The sequence below is a fragment of the Gigantopelta aegis genome, chromosome 10 (genome assembly GCF_016097555.1).
Source record: "Gigantopelta aegis isolate Gae_Host chromosome 10, Gae_host_genome, whole genome shotgun sequence".
NCBI lineage: Eukaryota > Metazoa > Mollusca > Gastropoda > Neomphalida > Peltospiridae > Gigantopelta > Gigantopelta aegis.
In genome coordinates, this window is record NC_054708.1 from 90,593,461 (window position 1) to 90,611,797 (window position 18,337).

General features: G+C 34.9%; 1 protein-coding gene across 2 annotated transcripts in view; it reads left to right on the top strand.

The window, feature by feature from the left end:
* Positions 1-3,020: 3,020 nt before the first annotated feature.
* Positions 3,021-18,337, top strand: part of LOC121382592 — a 142,094-nt gene continuing 126,777 nt past the window's right edge. Inside the window, exons 1-3 of one of the 2 annotated variants that reach the window (XM_041512101.1) lie at positions 3,021-3,132; positions 9,977-10,063; positions 15,791-16,131. In XM_041512101.1, coding sequence (XP_041368035.1) covers positions 10,012-10,063; positions 15,791-16,131 — 393 coding nt within the window. In that variant the 5' untranslated portion in view covers positions 3,021-3,132; positions 9,977-10,011. Of the gene's footprint in view, positions 3,133-3,589; positions 3,622-9,976; positions 10,064-15,790; positions 16,132-18,337 lie in introns of those variants that run through there. The other variant, XM_041512102.1, reaches the window with a different exon arrangement.

Here is an 18,337-nt window from a genome sequence, read left to right on the forward strand (position 1 = left end):
ACTGAGCCTACAAGCCCGAGCTATCCGTGCGAGCTATCCGTGCGTGACGATGCGCTTCCAACATGGACATCACAATGTACGTTGCCGTGAAAATATTTTTAATAACATCATAATGGTTTTAAACTGTCATTTCAATCATAAAGTCATTGTAACGGTGATATGACCACTTACTGCACAGTATCTGCAAACTTCATCCCAGAACATAATAGAGAAAATACATTTTATAAACTATTTTGACAGAGACAGTTTCTTCAGCCAACCTCCTACCAAGAGCACGTAGCACTAATGTGACACTTCCCCACCATCCTACAGTAGAAGGCATGTTTCATTTATATTTCATGTCGGTCAATGACTGATGCAATTACAGAGCTGAATCATGAACCCCGTTCCAGTTTTGTTTTCCAGTTCCGCAGTTGGAAATAAAGTTATGTTCTTATGATTTTATCATTATTGATTTCTTGAAACAACACAAACTAGGTGACTTTCAAGATTTGGCAACACTTAATGAATACAATGTTGACGTATATGCTGAATATTGACAGTGTGCTTCACAGTAACCCCCCCCCCCCCCCAAAAAAAAAAACCCAAACAAAAACAAAAAAAAAAAAAAACAACAACAACATGAAAACCATTATCTGCTGTTGCTATTGACCAGGAACATGGGCAGAATAATGTGTCTATGAAAAGTGGTAGTAAAGCTGGAGTCATCTATGAAGATCAGTCAAAAGGTGGAAAATCTCAGACACCATGGACAGACCAAATACACCCAGAAGACATTTCTGAGAGATATCAGGTTGGAACATATAGGAAATATATTTAGAGAAAGCAACAAATAGGTGAGGTATTGAAATCTAAGATTTCAATGATGTAATGAACAGACTTAGGGACGGTCCATAAATGTCAATGGTTTTCATAATCCTAACAATGTTAGAATTGGGTTTGACCCCCTCCCCCCTCCCCTAATCCTAACATAAAAACATTGATATAATGTGTACGAAACATTGACCTTCGATGGACCGATGTTTTACCTGAAAAGCAATCCGAACATGGCTTTTACCCCCTCCCCCCCCCCCCCCCCCCCCCTTCCGAACATTGTTCGGATTGTGAAGCACATCGATATTTATGGGCCGTCCCTTATTAAGATGGGCAATGAAGAAATGGCTTGCTTCTTAGATCGTTTCAAGATGAATAATCTTTTCTTCTTAAATGACCTCTAGCTCATAATAAATCCGGAGAACAACGGCACCTTTCTTGAAGGAAAACTGCTTCAGGCTTTATTACATTTTTTTTGTCAAGTACTGACACATTGTTTTTATTATTGTTTTTAAATATATAAACCTTTATTATATAAAAAAAATGAAAAACGTACTAGGTCAAGGTCAAGGTCAAAGGGTTTTACGTGCACGTTCAGAGCAAGCTGTTGTAGCGCACGCCTGTCGTGGGCACAGGTGCCGGCCTTGGCCGGCCTCTCTGTCCAAGACAGGAAAGGTGGGGGGGGGGGGGGGGGAAGGAGGAGGGACCGTCTGCACTGGCAGGTGCAAGGGAGCACCAGCAGTCCGATTGAATCGGTAGCAGGCGGATGGGTTTGGGGGTGCTATGGAATTTTGAGTGGAGCGATTTAACCAAAGAGAAAAGGTGCGCAGTTTTGTGGAGTAATTTGGCGCAATTTTGAACGGTCGGTCGAAAGGTAAAAGTTTGAGCTAGTATAGGTTTTGGAATTCGAGTGTAACTCGTTAGTGGTTCGAGAGTAGCTAAAACGTACTGACACATTTAGCTTTAAGTAGGTGATCCTCTCCGTGAAAGATTTTATAAGATCCAAATAGCCCGCCCCCCTAAATTTAGCGATAGTTAACATTTTATTATATATTAATTTTCTCTTTTTTTTTACAATTCCCCTCCAAACCTCCCACAGAGTAGCCTACCCTTGGCATTCCACCTCATGTCACTCCCCCAATAATGGATTTTGTGGATCCGCCACTGGGTAGTTAGAATATTTCACACACACCTTTCAAATTGCTATATCAACAAAACAAATATTTATTCATGTTTTAGTGTAGTTTGCACAGGCAATATTTTAAAGATAGCATACAGTAACACCTTATTTCACTTAGCGACTCGAACAAAAAAAACAGACTTGCTAGCCTATATCAAAAACCTGTTCAACAATGTTCCTTATTTAAGACTCTTAATTCGTTAGAAGAAAAAAACATTTTTCATTTTTGACTGTCTTGCAGACCTGTCTCCTATAATTGGTCAGTTTTGCTCGGAAATGTTTAATGAGCGGGATAAAATACTTAGGCCTAATTAACATGATACATATGTTGATCTGAAACAGTTTGGGAAGCGCCGACATTTTATTATATGTTCTATATATAATTTTCTTCACTGTTTATCACTGAGTAAAATTAATTTTAATATGTATATATTCCTCATGGACTTATAAAATGTCCTTTTATAAAACACAAATTAAATGTGGTCTTGCTTAATATCAGAATTTATCTACATATAATTACTAGGCCTAGGCCTACATGTGTGTTTGTTTGACTTCTTCTTTTTTCTTCTTTTTAAAAAAAATAGTAGGCCTATATTGTGTTTAACAAATTTAGATTTCAATCATTGTTACATTATTTAGCTTGTTCGTGTATTAACAGACCACAATTCGTGGCACAACTCATTTAGGCCTATACTGTTCATGTATTTATAAATATACTGAATTGAATTGAACTGAATTGAATTGAAATTTTTTATAGTGGTGACTTTTGCTGTCCTCAAAATGACCTTGAAAAAAACGGAACCATATTTTTTCTGAACCTGTATACAATAGTGATTATAAATATCATTGGTTCCAAAAAGTAACATGACAATGATTCTCGCAGAATCTATTTCAGCTATATATGCCCTACACAATCTATTTTAGATAAGGCAGAACATACAGTAAATAGATTGGTTCTAAGCGGTGGTCATATTACAATACACAATGCATATAGACGTAGCAAAAAAAGAAAATAAAAGTGAAAAAAAAAGAAAGAAGAAAGAATCCCGTCAATATTTTCTAGAACGAAAAAGAAGCCAGCAGCTGCAGTTAAGCAGGATATTTATAGATTTCATTGTAAATTGAAAAACATTTTGAAAGTGAGCCAAATACTTCTTTTTCAGTTGAGTTTCACTTTGTTATATTCACAGTTGAGTATTGTAATTTCGAGACCCCAAGGTTTGACTTGACCAGAACGACAATACTTTGAAACTGACAACAGTAAAATGTCACTTAGCTGTACATAAATATCTTTATAGTAATGTCAAATGAAAATCAAATCAAATTGAACACTGCTGATATAATAAACACCGTTCCAACCCCCCCCCCCCAAAAAAAAAAGAAAAAAAAAAAGAAAGAAAAAAGCAAATGGCGTCCGGTAAGAGTATTGTAAAGAGTACACTTAGTTACTTTCTATGACGTCACATTCAATTGAGGTCACTTAAAAGAAATGCTTTGTTTCTGGAGCATTTTTATTACATTTCTTTTGTCTTAAAGGTAGGGTCAACTCCAATAAGAGCCTTATGTGTTGGAAAGACGTCTGGTGGGATAGCTTGGGGCGAAGTGAGGTCAGCTCCTGACCATCTCCTGTATGTACAGTGTAAACAAAAGCAGTTTTTTTCGACAAGGCGCTTCTCTTTGATCAACCTGACTTGTAAAACAGCATAAATGACGTAATAATATAATAAACTATTTAACTAAATATATTTCAAGTTGCATTAACAGAACAAAATGGGGTTATAGTATTTTTCTCTGTTTAATAATCCAAAGAAAAAATGTACACTATTACGCCTACTGATATGCTACATTGGAGCAAAAACGACAACCCACGATACCCAAGTGATAATTTTCTTTTCTTTGGGACTACGTAATTGGTCAGTTCTGTGGTTTTAGATGGAAAAGTCTACTTAATCAATAGTTTTACAGAACTATTTACAGTAATAAACCATGTCCATTACAATTTTAGGGGCGACCGGTAATATTCCACAATACCGGTATGTATTTTTGTGTCTAGACAGCGTCAATTAACTGGCTCATCTGGTTACCAATCAAATACACACCTGCCAATCAGGAATCACAGGTAGAAGCAACTAACAGCATAGACCAATTAACTAAGAAAACACTCCGTGTATCATTTCAGTACGTAGGTTAATGCATGGGCAAAACATTGTTAATTGTTTCGACTTGTTGTGTAGCCACTTTGACAATGGTATTTTATTTTGTATTAAAAAATAATATATATTGTGCTGGATATACTTACTGTTGACTTACTGGGATGTGTATTATTACAGAACAGTGCAATGTATGACTATTTATCATCCCGCAAAAACCAGGTAGATTGTGTTTCTCTAGTTCTAAGGCTCATTCCTGACGTGACGCATTCCTGACGTGACACATTCCTGACGTGACGCATTAAGTATTACGTAACCACCAGCTCGCCAGAGGGCGTACTCACTGAGATGGTACAAAATGGCTGCGCCCGTTATATATAATAGTCGTCACATTTAACCGTTTTATTAATTAACTATACGATTATACGTGTTGATATTAAGCAATAATGTGCATTATATATCGTTGAATATGCATACCAGGCCAAATGCCTTAATTGTCCTTTCCTTTAAAAAAAAATAATAATCCTTTTTTTTTTTAATCCAACTGACAAAAAAGACAGTAAAATTCGTAAAACAATGAATAATGAAACATTTTTTTTTTTTAAATAGTGACAACTGTGGAAAAGCTGAAAATCAGCATGGAACATGTAATTTACTGTTCATTGTTTTGACGTTTGTTCCAGCAGTAAGGGCAAAATAATTGGTTACTTCTCTTGATCACTCTTTCTTTGGTGCAGTACATTAAAAGCAGAATGTCTGGCATTATAACCCACACTCAAGTAATCTATTAGTGTTTTATTGGATGTTTATTTGATAAGACCTCCAACTCTGTAAGTACCCATTTAATCACTTTATCGTCGCCTTACAGAGTACCTCCCAATGTGTCACGTGACCGAAAGTTGTCATTTTTGCCATCCAACGCAAACCATTTTTGTCTACTTCCATATTTTTGATAATGTGGAGTTTCGTTTCCGGGGTGAAAACAGGGATTAGTGAAAACCATTAAAAACTATATAAACACACATTTTGTTCTGGTTATACCTGTTTGTATAGCATTATTTGTATGAAACTTGTTCGTAACCTTTTGGTGTCTCTTCTGGTGTTTTTATTAACAAAAACAACGACTGAAATGTGATCATGCTCGGCGAAAATCGTCGAGTGTTGAACTTACAATACTCTCGACTTTACAATACTTGACCATGTGACATTTTGTTTGCAGACGTAACATCGTTATCCCCAACTGCCTAAGGCCAGACATTGACACTAGGGACCGCGGATACTTTCTAAATATGATAATAATCATAACAATTGTTTTGCTGTATTGATAGAATACCTTTAAAAGAACTATTTAAAATAATAATAATAATAATTAACTTGGCCCTAACCCCCTAAAATGGAATTTTTTTTATTAAGAGGAAATAACTGTTTAGCAAAATGTGAAACTGTGCCAAATGTTTTAAAATTTAAGCCTTATTTTTGGGTTACAATACGTTTATTAATTAGCATTTACCCTATAAATATTTCCACTAAATTATCATTAAAATAACCCCAAATATTTTGTCTAATGCCAAAAAGGACGATTCACTTTGCCTCAAGTATATGGTATCATGGGTGAACCAGTTTCGGTGAGCATAAGCATTCGATTCTAAAAATATTTATATTTATAAACACAGTTGTTATTCAAATTCCTACCTTTTTATTAGTATTTCTATGCTTCACATGAACACTAAATTGACCATTATAATTGGGGATCCAGGGATTGAAATTTGGATGGACCTGACTCCGCACAAGATACTTTTGCTTTGTTATTTATTTGTTAGAACAGACCTTCAGGGTAAACAATTGGGTGGTCTGCTTTGCTGGAAACATTGTAAACAAACAAAATATGATCATATAGTCATGTATACTGCTTTCTGTTGAATCACGGGCTCTGTTGAATCGGGGCATTTTAGATTTCATCAATTGTTTTAGCAATTAACCCACCTAGAGTTTAATTGCTTTCCCAGTTGGACACTATTGCTATTTAAAGATAGCGCACCAAAATACATACCGCACCACAATATATACCGAGACGATATGTAAAATATCAACCGTGTACGTTAATCGGTATTTGTCAAGGCTCTGCTGAGACAAATACCGATTAACTAGGTTGATATTTTACATATCAAAAAATATGAGTAGCGAATTCTATTTATCATATGACACTTCAAAAAAATTAACATTCATTCGATATTTAGTAAATTACAGTAGTCTACTCCATCGATAAGATGATGTCATCACGATTAGCACAAATTAGTTTGACGTCATGCACTTTAACTAAATCTTATGAAACTTACGCTCATGTATACGGGTCTTGTTGGTTTGTAAACAAATAACCCATTCCAGGACTCGATACTCACCAAAACATATTGTGGTCCAACAAATAATAATGGATGTTGGCAGATTATGGTAAGAGAACCACGAGCATGCATGATTTTAATGTGGAATACAAATATTAATAGTGGCTCATATGTTACAGCTCTACAGAAGATCGCCCACATAATATTATTTGGGCGACTAACGCCATTATTTTAAAATATAAAAGTCGCCCAAACAGGATATTGGTTGTATTTGGCGACCTGGCCACAGGCCATTTCGAGCCCTGCCATTCACAGCAACACATTATTATCTAGAGTACTTGCAAATTTGCATATACCTTTAAATTTGCATACCATTAATAACCGTGTTAATATACTAAATTATCACATGGGTTTTTCATGGATATCATTGGTAAGATAAAAATTTAAAAAACCAAAAAAACCCAGAAAAATGAAAATAAAAAACAAACAAAAAAGATTTTTTTAGTTTTTTATATTTTATATAATGCCATGAGATATTGAACTGAAATGTGTATATCTTTATCATGTACTGTTACAAATCAAGTTTGACTTCCATGGAGATTTACCTATTTTTGACAGAGTTATGGAACTTGGATCTTTTTTGCAATGCCTTTCATTATTGCAGCTGAAGCTGAAATTTGGTGTATTGGTTTATCAAGTTCTGTTACAGATCAAATTTGAACTTTCATGGCAGTGTATCAATTTTTTTCACAATTATGGCCCTTGAATTTAGGAGATATGAACATTTGTTTCTGGATTTTTTTTTTTTTTTTTTACAATGCAATGCCTGAAGATATTGACTACTGGGTGAGAGTTCATTTATCATGGTCCACTATATATAGTTAGTCAGGGTGTGCAATTTACGGTCGCTCGGTCTCCCAAGCCGAGTGAGCACATTGTCGGGCAAGTCAAAACTTTATCGTGAGTTGCCTGCCTGGTGACCAACATTTCGTGCGTTCATTACAGCAAATTATTTTGGAATGTCCAAAATGTAATGTTCATAAAACAAGCAAAAAGGACATTTTGATAATCATTCAACTGACTGATTTTTGGGAGTGTATATAATATGCAGGCAAACTGATACATGATTTCTCAGACATTTTTGGGACCAACCAGTCTATTAAAATAAAAAGTATTCAGAACACTTCGGCCAATTCATTTTACCAATATGCAGCTACATCTGTACATTGAGAGTTTTCGATTGGGCTGTCGGAATTCAGTGGGAACTATTATTAAGTCAAATCAATCGACCAAAATTGAAACAAAAGCCCTATGTTGTTGTTGAAAATAGCTCCACCTTTGTTTTTAGAGCATTGCATAAATTGCGTTTAACGATGCTGTGTTTGCACATGCATACACTAATATTTGTCATCTTTGATTCTGTTCACCCCACCTACAGGTCTGGAAGTGTTAGAATCCAGTTGCAGTTATAAGCATTTTTATAAATAAGCACAACAAGCAAACATGAAAACAGTTTTGTTTTAAAAAGTTCTGTCTGTTTTCTAATACATTAAATGTTTCAGCTACTGAAACGGGTGACTTTGCTAATACTTATGGCTGATCAAACAGTTGTTGATGGTCGTGCTGGAAACTTTGCGACATAACAGTCAATTTACTGCTTATTTCAATGGTAAATATGTCAATGAAAAGCTAGCTGTTTGCATAACATACAAGTATATCAGTTGTATAAGCATTAATTTACTTCACAACCAAGTTGCGTATGTCCATTGAAACAGATCTCCAATGCCGAGTTCAATAACTTTTTCTTGTTTTTAAAAAAGACGTTCGGGCTTCTCAAAAATTGCACGGGCAAGTCAAAGTACTGACATGTCTTGCCTTAATGGCAAGTCAAAAAACAAAAATCCCAAGTGCACACCCTGGTTACTAAGTGTGACATATGTTGTAGTTCACATATTCACTTCTAGTAATTGGGGAAGAATTAAATCAATTTCTATTTTTCAATGGTAAGTCTTCTGGTTGGATTTTGCCCCAGTTATTTTGTAATATTGTGCATTGACTTTTTGGGACATTAATGTGTATATCAGAAGAGACGTTTGTGTGAATAGGTTCTTAAACTACCTGTTCCGACCAGTACTACAGCAAGATGCTAGAAATTAAGTGCAAAATTGCTTGTTGAAAATGTTTTGTTCAGAGATTATTAACATAGCTAACCGTGTTTGTAGAAAATAGTGTAATTTAAAAGTGTACCATTATGAAATATGGCCATGAGTTTAAATTGTGATAAGATAGGCTATTAATTATATTTGGGCCTATTGTGTACGAAGCCGGAACGATGTCTGTCATCAATTCTACTTTTTTTTCTGTCTTTTGTTTTTACGGTCCTATATGTAAAAAATGTATCACCCACAGCAATTAATTTTTTTTTTTTTTAAATAATAATAAAAAAACAAAAAACATTGTGTGTGAAAGGGCCCACTGACAGCAATTGTAAGTCGGCTGATGGCATTTGAAATGTTTGACTTTTGCATCAAATAATCTTTATAGGCTGATATTTCCATCCCTGATTTGGGAATGTAACTCGACCACAAAAATAGATATCCAGAACTAAAAAGCTAAACATATATACAATATATACAGGGGTGTCAGCCAAATTCAGTACAATAACTATTATGTGAACACATTAATCAAGATATAAACACCTAAACATATATACAGGGGGGTCAGCCAAATTCAGTACAATCACTATTATGTGAACACATTAATCAAGATATAAACACCTAAACATATATACAGGGGGGTCAGCCAAATTCAGTACAATCACTATTATGTGAACAGATTAATCAAGATATAAATTAAAGATATATACAGGGGTGTCAGCCAAATTCAGTACAAAACCTATTATGTGAACACATTAATCAAGATATAAATTAAACATATATACAGGGGTGTCAGCCAAATTCAGTACAATAACTATTATGTGAACACATTAATCAAGATATAAATTAAACATATACAGGGGTGTCAGCCAAATTTAGTACAATAACTATTACGTGAACACATTAATCAAGATATAAATTAAAGAGCAATAAATAATTAGTGTGGTCACGCAGTTTGAATTATATTTTCTCAATTTGTTTTTATCGTAAATACATATAAAACAGATCTCCAACTACATGCAGTACAGATATATTAACAAAAGAATAATGAAAGGTAGTTATAGAAAGATAAATTAAGGAAGAATCTTTTAATGTATTCATTAAATGAAACATTTCTTTCTTTCAGTGTTTGAGAATACAAATAGCTTTATGTTATATGAATAATATGCCTGAGTGTATGTCGCTGTAGTTTACTTCATGCTGCTTACAACTAACAGTTAACTTTTACATGATCAGCTAAACAGACACCTGGATGGTGTTGTTGCAGTCATTTATTATACGTCCCACTCAATTGGTGTTTTATTGTTTCTAACTTTCTTATTTCACTTCTCTTTTCAGGTTAATACACATGCAGCCGATTTCTTTTCCTTAAGATGGACGAAACCATTTTGTTTTTTCTGTGCATCTACTGGTGGTCAGTTTATGGTAATAATACAGTTGTATTACTAGCAAATCCATACTATGATGTACATATGTAGTTAGATTAGCTTATATTAAATATCATAAATGCTCATCTTTCTTTTCTAAATAATGAAACATATACTGATGATTTTGGTCTCAAGAAAATTAAAAATAATTATAAATAGGATTCAAGTTTAATATTTTAGATAACTTTTTGTGTTTCTTCCATGAAGACATGCTCCAAAATCCAAAATATGTTCTTCTTGGTACGTTTTTGACAATCTTCATACTCATGGAACCATGCACACCCAAGAGGGAGTTGGCAGATATGACACAGATATGAAAACATTTCTTTTTAAGTATATTAAGAAATGTACAGTTTTTGACATAAGTGGGCAAGCTGTTCCATAAAGCAATTCCAGAATTTACTAAAGACTTTTCTTTTTGGTTTTGGTGCTACAAGATTTCCTTATTTGTGGAGTGCAAGCCATATATATAGCTTGATTGTGTTTTTCTGTAGCAATATTAGGAGATTTGTAAACAATGCCTTTTTCGCATTCGACCTTTTTGTCCAATTGTTAGCCATTTTAAATCTTTAAAGTGAGGATTTGAAGGGTCATCAACATGTAACTAATGCATGCAGCTCTTTAATTATTTTGATATTCTATTTTGACACAAATCACAAATTATTTCCAAATAAACAAAACTATATCCCATATAATAAAACATTAATTATTAAAAAATAATTTCATACAACCTATTTTCGAGACAACCTAAATCCATTTTCACTGTAACATGTAAGTAATGCATACAGCTCTTTTTAATTATGTTGAGATTTAGATTTTGGAACAGCAATCCCCGTCAGTGGTCCCGTTAGGCTATTTCTTGTTGATGCCAATGCACCACCACTGGTATAACAAAGGCCGTGGTATGTGCTATCATGTCTATGGGATAGTGTATATAAAAGAAGACTATACACTGAAATACCAAATGTTTGATGATTAATAAACCAAAACCGGCCTCGGTGGCGTCGTGGTTAGGCCATCGGTGGCGTCGTGGTTAGGCCATCGGTCTACAGGCTGGTAGGTACTGGGTTCGGATCCCAGTCGAGGCATGGGATTTATAATCCAGATACTGACTCCAAACCCTGAGTGAGTGCTCTGCAAGGCTCAATGGGTAGGTGTAAACCACTTGCACCGACCAATGATCCATAACTGGTTCAACAAAGGCCATGGTTTGTGCTATCCTGCCTGTGGGAAGCGCAAATAAAAGATCCCTTGCTGCTAATCGGAAAGAGTAGCCCATGTGTGGTCCTTAACCATATGTCTGATGCCATATAACCGTAAATAAAATGTGTTGAGTGCGTCGTTAAATAAAACATTTCTTTCTTTCTTTGTAATAAACCAATGTACTCTAGTGACCACCGATGTTGTTAAATAAAACAAACTTTAACTTGTTTCTGGGAACAGTTTCCCCATGTTGTTAGGGGGTATTCAAGTACAGGCTGAATATAAGCATTATAATAACGTCATCTTGCATTAAGTGGCAGATACTGTTTAATTCTTAACAGTAACATAATGTTTGAGTAACTGTAAGCCACACAGTGTGTGTGTGTGTGTGTGTACCGTATATATATATATATATATATATATATATATATATATATATATATATATATATATATATATATATATATATATATTGTGTGCATGTGTGTGTGTGTATACAAACTTTGCACGTGTATGTGTATGTATGTATGTATGTATTTATGTATATATATACACACACGCATTCACAAAATGTTTGTATTTAATTATGAAATACAATACAAGCCCCATATGTTTTTATTGTTCTAGGCTTGGTACCCTCCACTGGTGTAGGCAGGATTTTATATTGGGATTTGGGGGTGGGGGGGGGGGGGGTGGGGGGAGGAACCCACACTGTTATATACATGTGTATATACGATTTTATAAAATTTTATAATTAAAAAAAAAAGTTTTATGGGGTGGGGGTGGGTTCCCGTAGGCCCCCTCCCTATGCCACTGCAGGGACGGCGCATGGCCTAACACTTTTCAAAGAGGCACTTTTGTGGGTTATATTTGTTGTATCTGTGAAATTGTCCTCAATTTAACTTGAAAGAAGAGTCGTACCACTATACTTTACACTGCCGCCCCTGCTCTGGTACCCTCCCCGCCTCCTCCCCCCTCCCCCTTTTGAGCTCTAGTTTAGCTCCTGCTCGTCGTGGTTTCTTGTTTGTTGTATTATCTGTTTTCGTAGAACATGTACCGGTGAGGATACAGGCTTGGAATAGATATGTTTAAAAAAAAATAAAAAAAAATACATGTCATATTTATCGACCACCTTAAGTAATTGTCGTAGTCCCCAGGGATGAAGTGTTCACTGCAGATCCTATCCCATCAGTGATCCATTTAGGGGGGCCCCCCCAATGACTTGAGGCGGAATGCCAAAGCAACTTTGGGGGAGGTTTGGAGGGGGATTGTAAAATAAATGAAAATTAATATATAATAAAATTATAACTGTCACAAACTTAAGGGCCTGGGGGGCGCCTCTGCCCATCGTGATGGTCCTTTCCATTACGCACGGGTTCTGTTTAAGAACCACTTCCATGCAAACCCTGTGATTGTCAGTTTCATTTAAAGTTCGAAAAAATGCTGCTTTGATACATTCAAACACTAAACAATGGTTCACCATATTTTACATTTGAAAACTATCTCCAAAAGAATATTCCAACCATACAATTCAATTAAATATAATAAAAATACCCGTGTTCCACCTTCCCAGTAAAATGTTTGAAAGGCTGCAAATCACGCTTTCATGTTATGCCGGTTAGCATGTCACGGGGTCACGTGACTTGGCTCGTAGAGTTGACAGGCGTTTTGGCAAGCGATGGGAAAAACGTGACTTTTTATTGCGAATATATTAAAAATGGGTAAATTAAAAAAAGAAATTTTTATTGATACTTCATATATATTGTAAAAGATATACGTAGATACCAAACAATAGTGAACAGTGTTGACCTTTAATATGTTTAATTCCTGTTTGTTTGAGGTTATCATTGATGCAAAATAATCATCTTAATGATGTAGCACTTTAAAAAAAAATTAAATGTCTTTTGTGTTTTCATTAGTGTTTTATTTGTTAATGATGATGTATAGCGATGTCTTTTGTGTTTTCATAGGTGTTTTATTTGTTAATGATGATGTATAGCGATGTCTTTTGTGTTTTCATGGGTGTTTTATTTGTTAATGATGATGTATAGCGATGTCTTTTGTGTTTTCATGGGTGTTTTATTTGTTAATGATACATGTATGGCGCCTATTCAAAACAAAATGTCTTTTGTTTGTTCATTGGTGTTTTATTTTATTTTGGGATTGGTACGGGCAAGGTGGATGACCAGTACTCAACAAAGTGAGTAAAATACTAGGCATGGTGACTAAAAACATTCCCTGGCGTCTAAACAATAAAATCACATTCGCCAGTTGGCGACTGTCCAGTAATCTTACTTTAATCTGTAAACAAAACTGGACATCGGAAAACACTGTGGACCAGTAGCAATTTATCTTCCATAAAACAGTATTTATGGATTTACAAGGCAGTATGTGACGAAAATAAATATTATTTAAACCAAAAGTAAGGTAACCGATTGGTAACTACTAGTAACACGTTGAAAAAAAGAAAGAAATGTTTTATTTAATGACGCACTTAACACATTTTATTTACGGTTATATGGTGTTAGACATATGGTTAAGGACCACACAGATTTTGAGAGGAAACCCGCTGTCGCCACTACATGGGCTACTCTTTCCGATTAGCAGCAAGGGATCTTTTATTTGCGCGTCCCACAGGCAGGATGGCACAAACCATGGCCTTTGTTGAACCAGTTATGGATCACTAGTCGGTGCAAGTGGTTTACACCTACCCATTGAGCCTTGTGGACTCAGGGTTTAGAGTCGGTATCTGGATTAAAAATCCCATGCCTCGACTGGGATCCGAACCCAGTACCTACCAGCCTGTAGACCGATGGCCTAACCACGATGCCACCGAGGCCGGTAGTAACACGTTGAAGCCTGGTAGATATTATCACAATGCTTTTATTTAACTTTTAATGAGTATTGCAATTTAAATGCATATCTTAGCAGTGCCATTAAAATAGTAATTCGCTTAAATTCGTTTAATACAATTATTGGGTACGCAATTTGATAATGATAGTTAATAGTCGTTCAGTTTTAGTGGAACTAATTTGTAATTACTATTTAACAACTAGGAATCACCTCTTCACGAGTTCATTCGAATGCAGTCCTAATAACAATTACGACATTAGTAATGTGCCGTAAAATGGCTACTAAATATAAGTGGCTAGCGACTAAAATATTATACTTTACTGGCCAGGGAAGATTAAATATTATACTTTACTGGCCAGGGAAGATTAAATATTATACTTTACTGGCCAGGGAAGAGTAAATATTATACTTTACTGGCCAGGGAAGAGTAAATATTATACTTTACTGGCCAGGGAAGATTAAATATTATACTTTACTGGCCTGGGAAGAGTAAATATTATACTTTACTGGCCTGGGAAGAGTAAATATTATACTTTACTGGCCAGGGAAGAGTAAATATTATACTTTACTGGCCAGGGAAGAGTAAATATTATACTTTACTGGCCAGGGAAGAGTAAATATTATACTTTACTGGCCAGGGAAGAGTAAATATTATACTTTACTGGCCTGGGAAGATTAAATATTATACTTTACTGGCCAGGGAAGAGTAAATATTATACTTTACTGGCCAGGGAAGATTAAATATTATACTTTACTGGCCAGGGAAGAGTAAATATTATACTTTACTGGCCAGGGAAGATTAAATATTATACTTTACTGGCCAGGGAAGATTAAATATTATACTTTACTGGCCAGGGAAGATTAAATATTATACTTTACTGGCCTGGGAAGATTAAATATTATACTTTACTGGCCTGGGAAGATTAAATATTATACTTTACTGGCCTGGGAAGAGTAAATATTATACTTTACTGGCCAGGGAAGATTAAATATTATACTTTACTGGCCAGGGAAGAGTAAATATTATACTTTACTGGCCAGGGAAGAGTAAATATTATACTTTACTGGCCAGGGAAGAGTAAATATTATACTTTACTGGCCAGGGAAGAGTAAATATTATACTTTACTGGCCAGGGAAGATTAAATTTGAACTTGCTTTGTAAAGCACTGATGACAGCTAGTTGTGTTTTTACTTTACTGGCCAGGGAAGATTAAATTTGAACTTGCTTTGTAAAGCACTGATGACAGCTAGTTGTGTTTTTACTTTACTGGCCAGGGAAGATTAAATTTGAACTTGCTTTGTAAAGCACTGATGACAGCTAGTTGTGTTTTTACTTTACTGGCCAGGGAAGATTAAATTTGAACTTGCTTTGTAAAGCAATGATGACAGCTAGTTGTGTTTTTACTTTACTGGCCAGGGAAGATTAAATTTGAACTTGCTTTGTAAAGTACTGATGACAGCTAGTTGTGTTTTTACTTTACTGGCCAGGGAAGATTAAATTTGAACTTGCTTTGTAAAGCACTGATGACAGCTAGTTGTGTTTTTACTTTACTGGCCAGGGAAGATTAAATCTGAACTTGCTTTGTAAAGCACTGATGACAGCTAGTTGTGTTTTTACTTACCTTTGGTGGAAAGATCTATTAATGTTTTTGTTTTTTTACTTTTCAGATCCTTCTCTGTGTCAAACAATGGATACATGTAAAGTTACCCCAAAATCATATACTTATTCGTCACACGTCAATAAACTCACTGAACTGGATAAGGGAATTGATGCTAAGTCATTCTGGTGTAGTGATGGGGCTTTACATAACTCATGGATGGACTTGTATCCCCACCTTGTCGTTGATTTTGGTGCTACTGAGAAAACTATTGTAGGACTAGCATTAAAGGGACCACCAGCTGCCCACAAGAAGTATGGATTCCCATCTTTCCAAGTTTATCAATATGTTGATAATGGTGACTTTTATGATGCTATCAGAGAAAATCATGGAAATAGTGGAATCATTAAGGTAAATGTTTTATTTATTGTGTGTGTGTGTGTGTATAAAAACCATCATTGCTGCTACCTTGATCAAGAAAAGTGATATACAGTACCATAACCGTGACAAACATTAATCACATTTGTATTATTTTGGGGGCTTTCTTTTGACTATGGCGTGCCAAAACCTATTTACAAAACACCATGTGAGAAGACAGACTGGCTAGACAAGCCATGATGCATATTCATCGTTCTATAAAAATTTACATTTCTCAAATCATTAGCATGTTCCTACGTAGCAGACTATTTCCTGGCAACTATGTGAGCAAAACGTTGGTTATCGTGTAACTTTTCGACTAAAGTAGTGTCGGAAATAGAATAAAACTGATTTTCGTTGATTATGTCAATTTCATTGTGTTGTAATATGTGAGGGACCATCTCTGATGACGGTTTACCCCTATCCCTCTCCAAAACAAAATATTTTTAGACATTTCTAAGTAACTTTTGAACAAAACTGTCAAGAACCATTATACCGGTATAAAGTTGTTATACATTAAAGGTGCTATCTCCAAGTTGCATAATGACCGCTATTGCAAAACCCCCCCAAAAAAAAACAATTTAAAAAATTGAATTAAATTTTGCTTTAAAATCTAAAGACTACACCTTCAACTATATGCCCATAAATGATTCTAACAAAATAATTTTATCTACTAGTCAAAAATACATTTTTATTGGAGAATCTTTCTCACAAACAGATGCTCACATATAACAATGATATAGCACCTTTAAGTGGTTACAAGATTGTGTAAATTTCTAATATACTTACATTGAATTTATATTCACTAAATATGCTGATCATGATTCGAAATACTTAGTTAACTTGCAGTTTTAAATTAAAAGTTTGTTTAAGGGTAAATGAAATTGACACATGTAGATCAAAATGTATTATAGTCTATTCCAATAAAATGCACAAATCACCTGTTTACAGACATCTTTCTTTTAATTTCAAGAGTAAACACCCCTTGTACATCAATGAGAGCCAAAACAAGTAAATGCTAAATTAGGTAGCATATTGTTAAATAGATATTTACAAAATATTTACTTGTCAGTTTAATATAAAAGAAATAATTGACGAAAATCAGTTTTATTCTATTTGCGACACTACTTTAGATAGATATTGTTTGCTGGTGATTAGTGCATCGTATATATACAATGTACATGTAAAAGTGTGTCCATTACACATTGCCTGACAATGATACTGGACTACGTGTTGTGTATTTATGTTGTTGATTGCTCTCTAATACTGATAGTCGGCATATATAAGCGGTCACACAAGGGAGTAGATAAAAGTTGCCGATCAAGACAGGTGGCCGCTGATTACAGGTTGTGACATATAGTCTTTAAAACATATGTTGTTGTTTCTTGTATTAGCGTCTTTACTGCTAATTAATTGATGTGTGCTTCACAGTTTACTATAAATAAACTTTTGACATGTCGCCTCCTTCAAGAAAACCTGCAACTGGAATGTATTAAATTAACCATTCTCAACAAGTTTGTTTTCTCTTCCCATTTAATTATTTAATTTGTACTCTAAGCGGTGTATTGTCATAGTAAGTGAATCTACAAATGTCAAGCGTAGCCTGCCCAGAGGCAATTAGATGCTTTCCATAGTCATACTTTCTTAATGGATACACAGTAGAGATGTCGATCGAGACTAAATGAGTACTAGTATTCCTGAAGGTGTGAAGATTGGTTGTTAAATATCCCTTTTATATAATAGTAAACATTTACTGTGGCTGCTTAATACAGGTATTTTAGCTATTGGGGATCCGATTTGGGTGGCTGCTGGCCGCGTTAGACAGGTGACCGCTTATTACAGGTGCATTTACGTTATAAATCGTTTGGGAGGGAAAAAAGTGGCTGCTTAAGGCAGGTGACCATTGAATACAGGTGGCCGCTAGGACAGGTTTGACTGTGTATATATATATATATAGGTTATTACCAGAGTGTTTTTCGGTATCGTCAATATCATATATTAGGAATAAAAATTGTATTATGCGAGACTCTGGCGAGCATAATACATTATTTGTATTCCTAATATATGATATTGACGATACCGAAATACACGAGGGTAATAATCTCTTTATCATATAAGCTCAAGCTTAATACGTGTTTTTGTAAACTGTACACGCAACTTTAATTCCAGTCCACCATTACTAGATATTCAAATGACGTAA